The sequence below is a fragment of the Triticum dicoccoides genome, chromosome 6B (genome assembly GCF_002162155.2).
Source record: "Triticum dicoccoides isolate Atlit2015 ecotype Zavitan chromosome 6B, WEW_v2.0, whole genome shotgun sequence".
In the NCBI taxonomy this organism is placed as follows: domain Eukaryota; kingdom Viridiplantae; phylum Streptophyta; class Magnoliopsida; order Poales; family Poaceae; genus Triticum; species Triticum dicoccoides.
In genome coordinates, this window is record NC_041391.1 from 36151294 (window position 1) to 36159071 (window position 7778).

The 7778-nt window shown below is 40.7% G+C and overlaps 1 protein-coding gene across 1 annotated transcript; it reads right to left on the minus strand.

Moving 5' to 3' along the window:
• Positions 1-6087: 6087 nt before the first annotated feature.
• On the minus strand, positions 6088-6850 carry LOC119324490 (histone H3.3-like). Its single transcript, XM_037598281.1, has 2 exons — positions 6756-6850; positions 6088-6653 (listed from the first exon to the last, which is right to left on the minus strand). Exons 1-2 carry the CDS (start codon positions 6823-6825, stop codon positions 6313-6315), a joined length of 411 nt encoding a protein of 136 aa, XP_037454178.1. The 5' UTR covers positions 6826-6850; the 3' UTR covers positions 6088-6312.
• Positions 6851-7778: the final 928 nt, after the last annotated feature.

Genomic DNA, 7778 nt, shown 5'->3' on the forward strand with positions numbered 1-7778 from the left:
GATGACTATTTCTTAGGAAAGTTGTTTAATAGACATACTATTATCACATTGTTTATTGAGTTATATGCATTGTTTCCATTTCCACTCAACGGTGATATGGAATTTAGAAGGATGATGTTTTATTCTAGTTCTGCCCAATGGTGATTTAGAATATAAAAGAAAGTTTAAAAAGTTTAATGTGCATATTTTTTAACCAGATTAACATGGGGTTATTTTTATGCTCATTATTGTTGATTCTCGGCTAATTTTTCTCGGACTAAAAGTTTTCCATGCTTTCATTCGTGAAATCGAATGGCTGGATACTTGTGACCCGAAAGATGACCAAGAACGGTCATAACATGAGGGAGTATGTTCGCATCAAAAGAAAAGAGATAGATCATTGAGAGTCTTGGTTTATGAATGTCTTTCATGTACTCTCTATGAAGATGATTTTTCAGTCAACATGATTTGAGATGAAATAAACAACATGCATGTTTAATTTGACCAACGTTGGATCAAGCATGTGTGTCAAAGAGCATTCGGATTTATTTCTGAATTTGATGAATGAATATGCAGTCAAAAGAGCCAATGCTGGCATTTATATCCCTTACAGGGAATTACCCGGATAGCGGGAAAACATGATTATGATAAAACCCGCATGGCGGGAAAAAGTCTGGGAAAATTCCTGCGTAACAGGGTAAAGTTAAAATAGTATTATGTCAAAAATCCTATATGGCGGGAGAAATTTTACAAAGGACTTATCCTGTATGACCGGAGAAAGATATGATGACTCATGTGCTTTTAATATGTCCAACTATGGGAGAAAAGTATGGGGTAGCTATTATGCTTTCATAGTATCGACCGTACACCTTATGTGTAACGGTCATTAAGCACTCAATAAATCCAAAGAGAATAAAAGTTATAGACGAACCTAAAGATAAGAATGATATGCAAGTGTGACTTGCAAAAGTACTAATGATAAAGAACTCTGTTGAGTTTCTGAATTGGAATGAGGAAAAAGTACTCCCATACCAGTTAACAGATAACTTCATTTCGTATGAAGCAATCATATAAATGAAGTAGCTAATCAAAGTTTCCTCATTCACAAGAGTTGTGAATGGTTTATCGAAATTGTGGCAGAAAAGTTCTTGCCACATTTCGAGGGGGAGAAAGAAATATGAGATAAATTAAGAATGATAATAATACCCCTAAAGAAAAAAAATAGTTGTATTCCTGGATCTTTTACATTTTCAAAAGCGGACTAAGGAATACTAAGACGGTGCTTAAAAGTGCCATAAAGAAGAAAGTTTTAATAGAATAAACCCAAATAATAAAGTTTAAATATACCCCACTTTTAGTGAAGATGGAGTAATCTGGGGAAGCATGGTATGAAAATACCTAAGACTCGAATAGATTGTATGTGGGGGAGCATGTTGTATGACCTATACAACACCTGTTGTTAGCTCTATAAAGGAGGAATGAGTGAACATGGATCTTGTGATAAAGGTCCTTGTAAAACCTATTGCCTCTTGGAAATGAAAGACTATACAATTAATTTGCCTCTTGGCAATGACAACGCAACAACAGCCCCATATGAAAGAAGTGCCAGTACCTGAGACACAAATGGTCTCAAGGAATGAGAAAATCAGATACTTCTGATTACTATAAAGTCTATGTTAGTGAAATTCAAATGGAGGTTGATCCCACCTCATTTAAAGGGCTCAATCGAGCTTTGAGAAGTGTCTGCTTATCTAAATGATAAGAGACTATGTGAGATGAAATGAAATTGGTGAATTCCGACGATGTTTGGGACTCATGAGTAATTTTCAATGGAGCCAAAACAGTAGGGTGTAAAGAGTCTACAAGGACAATGTGACTCCAAAGGAAATATGTAAAGGTGTGTAAAACGTGACTTAAATCGAAAGGTTTTGCGTGTTTTACACTGTGTAGATTACAATGAGTGTTGGTAGCACATCATGATCTGAGTTACATCAGATGAAAGATATTATGATCTGAGTTACATCAGATGAAAGTAAAGAACACAGGGGATACTGCCTGAAGAAGTATTTTATGGACTAAAGAAAACAAATGATGTTTTGGGTTAAAGAAAATGAGAGGACAATTGTGTTTGTATAAAGTTATAGAATGGAATTTCATTTCATAATCCTGTACATGCGGATAACATTCTACTTGTTAATAGTGATGTTAATCGACCGCATGAGGAAAATAAGTTCTTGCCCTCAAAGTTCAAAAGAATGTTCTTGGTAGAATGTCTCTCGTTATATGGATCGAGATTCACCGAGAAAAGAATAAAAGGGTATTAGGAATGTCGCATGGGCATGCTAAGGAAAGTTTCTAAAGTATGCCTGTGAGAAAACCTACGCCTGTTCTTATAGTAAAGGGTAATGATTTTGGGAACTTCAGTGTTCCAAAGTCAATACGAAATAGACCAAATGAATATGGTACCATATGCTTCAGCTGTTGGAAGCTTAATGAATGCAAAAGTATAACATTATCCTGACACAGTTCACATAACCGGGTTATTTTGGCAATGTCCAGTCCGGATATAGATTACTGAAATGGAGTCAAAAATATCAGCCTCATGCTAAAAGGAGCAAAAGTTCTCAAAAGGTTGTGAATATAAAGATAGAACTTGTGAAATATACAACAAAATCCACAATTGTCGCTAACTTTCACACTTGGAGCTTTTGTGTGGAAAAACTCTAAAGAATGAATCAATTATCATTAATATGATGTAAATATAATGTACATCATGATATGAGGCTGAGGGACAGGCAAAAAGGTTAAAGAAACATGTACCCGGAGTTGATAATGGTTGACAGCAATAACCATTAATAATTCGCTCCTATGACAACGAGTCAAGTGTGGTGCCAAACACATTGACACAAAGTTATACGTTGTTAAGGAGAAAGTCCAGAATTATGTTGAAATGCTTGGGGCATGAAAGCAACAGACAAGTATTTGCAAATCTGCTTAATGAAGGCTTACCGCCCAGTGCGTTCAGAGAACACACAGTCGACATGGGTTTATGGTATAGTCTATGTTTTCCAGACAATAAAGGGCCCAAAAGTTAATGTATATATTTCAAAACAGAGAGGTGTGTTGTAGCTGTCAAGTCCATCGGTGATTGACCGTGACGATAGGGCAGCTCATACGCATTAATCTATGATGAAATGAGTACTTCGAAAAGAGTTATTTCAAAGTAGAAAGTTATAAATTTGAAAGATGAGATCAAAGGGAGAATGTTAGTATTGATCTCTCCACCAATGGGCACAAAGGCCCATTGGACCCTTGACTCGCTCCCTGATCGGGGGAGCCCAACCCAACTGGGTTGTGGGCCCCTGTCGCACTGGCTATAAGAGGGAGGTGGGGACACTAGGGCACGCATGCCAAAATAGAACGGTGGCCCACCTCCATAACCTCGCCGATTGAGGAAAGCCGGTCAGTGATGGGAAGCTCCACAACGCCCTGCCGCTCCCCACCGACGCCATCAGCCACCTCGCAGTTGCCCTCTACACCGACCGTCGCTGCCCGTGCGCAGACCATCACTGACGAATCAGCGATGGCCGGAAGGCTAAGGTAAACACCAGAACAGAGAAGATATTCCACTGGTCTACTCCTAGTCGATCAAGTAAGTCTATCACTATGTACTCATCAAATATGAGCGGTGAATGACCTAAGTTTTACTAAAATACATGGAGGGGAAAGGTGTGACAGCTCCCGGGTGCCTAGGCACCCTCTATGAACAGTAAAAAATAGAGAAAAAAATGTCATGCAAGGTTTTCAAATTCTGTAGGTTCTTGCAAGGTTTCATGCCAAAATGTCATGTAGAGAAAGGTGTAGGAATGAGTTTCAGATTTCAGTAATAAAAATGCTCAAAACTTCAAGCACTGAAATATGTTTCGTGTGTAGAGCTCCTCGAATTGTTTTCTGGCATGAAAACTTGCAAGCGCCTACAAGGTTTGATTATCTTTGATGTTGCAAAGTTTCAGATTTTTTTGAATTTTTTTATTTGTTTTGATTTTACTGTTCATAGAGGGTGCCTAGGTACCCAGGAGCTGAAAACCACTCTCTTTGGAGCTGATCTGTCTACATGTAGTTCTTAATCGCCCATATAACTTCATCAATCCCATCAGCACAAATTTAATGTACATTGATGTAATGGTGGTCAGGGGTGGACTAATGAGCTGCTCGGCTTGTTAAGTCGTGCTCGTTAAGGCTCAGCTCATTAAGCGCAGTAAGATTAACAGGCAAAAACACTGCTCGGCTCGGTTCGTTTGAAGCTTGTTAAGCTTGTAAGTGATCGTTAACAGATTTTGATGTGTTGTAGTCTACATGATAGTGTGTATATGTGATTTTTAAGAAGGAAGATGGTGACTACAAAGGAAATGCACTAGTTTGTTGCCTCCTATCCAGATTAGATTAAATAGATAGGCTGAGGTGCTACAACAATTTTGTCACGTAAGATGAAATAGGTGTTGTGTTGTTACTAACGAGCTTAGCGAGCTACTCATGAAACTCGTTAGCTCATTCATTAAGCTCGTTAAGGTTTACGAGCTGAAATTGATGATTGTCTTTGTTCATGAAGAAGCGAGCCACGAGCATAACGAGCCGAACTATCGAGCGCTCATTAAGCTCGCGAGCTACAAGCTTTTGGTCCAGCCCTAATGGTGGTTAGATGATATCATATATGTGATGGAGGCATCCCTACTACAAGTATACACATAGCCCCCACAGCCACACCTGCTCAAGTAACAGAAAAATAAAAATAGGTGTATCAGATAGTACTTTTTATAATACTTTGCAATGATATGCCAACACATTGCATCCAAACAGACCATAAACTTTCACATATTCCCTTGCCTCCCTTCTATCTGTAGTATCTCAAGAGTGGCTACAATAAGAACTAACAATCAGCAAGAACCGTATGATTTTTTTATCTATGAATTGTTGTGCAATGTAACTGCAGGCCATTAATACGGGCTCATGCAACCAATGTAAATAGATATGATGGAAGTGCTAGTTTGTAAAGGAGCTAAAGTTGAAATCTATCTTCTATATAACTTTGTATATTTCTACTCTTTCTGATCCATATTGATTGTCGCTGCTTTTGTAAAACATTAGTAAAAAGTTATACTAAAGCAGCGACAATTAATATGTAATCAGAGAGAATAGTATTTTTGTTGTTGCTTGCCTCCCTAGTCTAATTTAGCAATTCAGAGTTTCAGACCATGCCTGCATTGTATCAATCCATATCATCCGTGTACATGTAACAGTGAAGGACATGTATGTATCACCATCGGTCACTTCACAAGTAAAAAAATTGAATTCAACTCAATGAAACAGCCCAAAACTGTAGAAATGGAAGTGGCCCATGCATCTATTTACTGTCAGATTAACTATTACAAGATTCATCCAATTTTCAATGTCCTCATATAATTTGGAACATTAATGTTCTTTTCCCTTACGAGTTTGTTGCTGCATATTGTGATGGGAGATAAATTCTAACTAGCAGGGGAGGATGGGTGTGCTTGTCACCCCCTCCAAAATTATAAATTATAATTTACTTTATACTAGTGTTGAGCTGATTAACCTTTTGTCCATTGCAAATGATAATGTGTAACTGTTAACTGTTATACTGTTCTCAACAATCTGTAACATGATAATACTAATTGCAGTTAGCATTCAGATGAACAGTAAATATGTACAACGATCAAGCAAATTTAATCTGTGTTTTTTCAAGTTTGTTTTACAAGGCCAATGCAATTCCTTTTTTTGTAAGAGCAGTCACTGTTCCAAATTTAACACCGTCATATTGCAGGCGTGTCTATCAAACCATCGTCGGCCACACCTATTAGTAGTAGGAATGTAATGCAACATCCCACGAAGGTCCGCAAAAGTGATAAGCCAATACAAATTAAACTAATCCAACTACAACCCAGTTAATCTATTTTTTCTAATCCACACGGCACCACAGCAACATTGAACCAAAGCCAGGAACACGTTGCAAGGCAAAGTTGGGGAAATGACAAGAGGATCGAAGAGCAGAAGGCCAACGGTATCACAATTGCTATGAATAAATATCGATAATGGTCAATACAGCATGTTTCACATTTAGGGCAAACCAAAATAGTAAGCACCACACATGTCTTTTGTTGTAACCAGCATATATATAGAGTACGTAACCATACAGATATTTAGAACGGAATAAAAGTTCCCTATCACGAGCGAGTGACACGGCTAAGAACCAGAAGCAAATCAACTAACACGCTTGCTTATGACGAACGGCACGATGATCTCCCATCTAGGGTTTTAGGCGCGTTCGCCACGGATGCGGCGGGCGAGCTGGATGTCCTTGGGCATGATGGTGACGCGCTTGGCGTGGATGGCGCAGAGGTTGGTGTCCTCGAACAGCCCGACGAGGTAAGCCTCGGCGGCCTCCTGGAGGGCCAGCACGGCGTGACTCTGGAAGCGCAGATCGGTCTTGAAGTCCTGGGCGATCTCCCGCACCAGGCGCTGGAACGGCAACTTGCGGATGAGCAGATCCGTGCTCTTCTGGTACTTGCGGATCTCCCTCAGCGCCACCGTCCCGGGCCTGTAGCGGTGGGGCTTCTTCACGCCGCCGGTGGTCGGGGCCGACTTCCTCGCCGCCTGAACAGGAAACGGCACAATCGAAACCGTGGATCATCAGCGAAACAGCAATAGATTGGAACAGGAGAAGAAGGAGAGAAGGGAGGCGGCGAGACGCACGATGGTGGTGGCGAGCTGCTTGCGGGGGGCCTTGCCGCCGGTGGACTTGCGGGCGGTCTGCTTCGTACGCGCCATCTTCTTCTTCTTCGGTTCCTCCTCGACTTGCGCTGCGGGATTTGGGTGGTTAAACTCGAACGGCTGGACGACGGGTGCGGAGGCAATTTATATACGTGAGTGGGCGCTGGGGAAACGTGGACCGAGGCGGTTTCCTGTGACCGCTCGGGAGGAAAAAGGTTTCGTGATGGGCTCGCTGATCCACATGCTCGGCGCTGGTTGGTCATGGAGCGACGATGTTCGGATCGGTGACCTGGCGGTGGTTTGATCGGGCTCTTATTTTCTTTCTGAACACACCAAGTCGGTTTGCCTTTTATTTTGGTACTAGCAAATAGTAGTATGACCGAGCGTGGCAATGGGCGAGGAAAAAATCGCAGTTCATAATAAGCATGATCTAAACCGCATGGATGGCGTTGAGGTAGTCCAGTTGGAGAAACCGTGACGGCATCTAGGGCCACACCGCGCCGGAAACCCAAGTAGATAGGTTTAGCCGCAAGGGCGGGTGCGGAGAAGGCAAGAGGTTCTGCCGGAGAATAAAATGACTGATTCACACTGATGGAAAGCATTGGGGGTGGTGGGCGTCGATCGCGAATGGAAGCAAACGACGGCTTTACTTGGAGAGAGAGGCATCTCGTACAAAGTTGAGACAGAAAGAGCACGCATGTTATGTATGTGAATTGTGAAATGCTTGTATTTGCGACATGCCCGAATAATGTAAAAGAACCATTAGGAAAAGAATTCGTGTGTTGCAATGTGTATAAAGTAAATTTGAAACAATATTATAAAGGAATATTTCCTTTCTACTTTCTCATGTTCAACCGAAAACGAATATCCTCCACAATGATCCTCGCTTAATTAGTTGTGCCAAATAGGAACATTTTTGTACCAATACCATAAATGAGAAGACAAACATATAGCAAAAATATATATGCTAGGAGTTTCGTAATGTAAAAGAACCATTAGCAAACGAATAT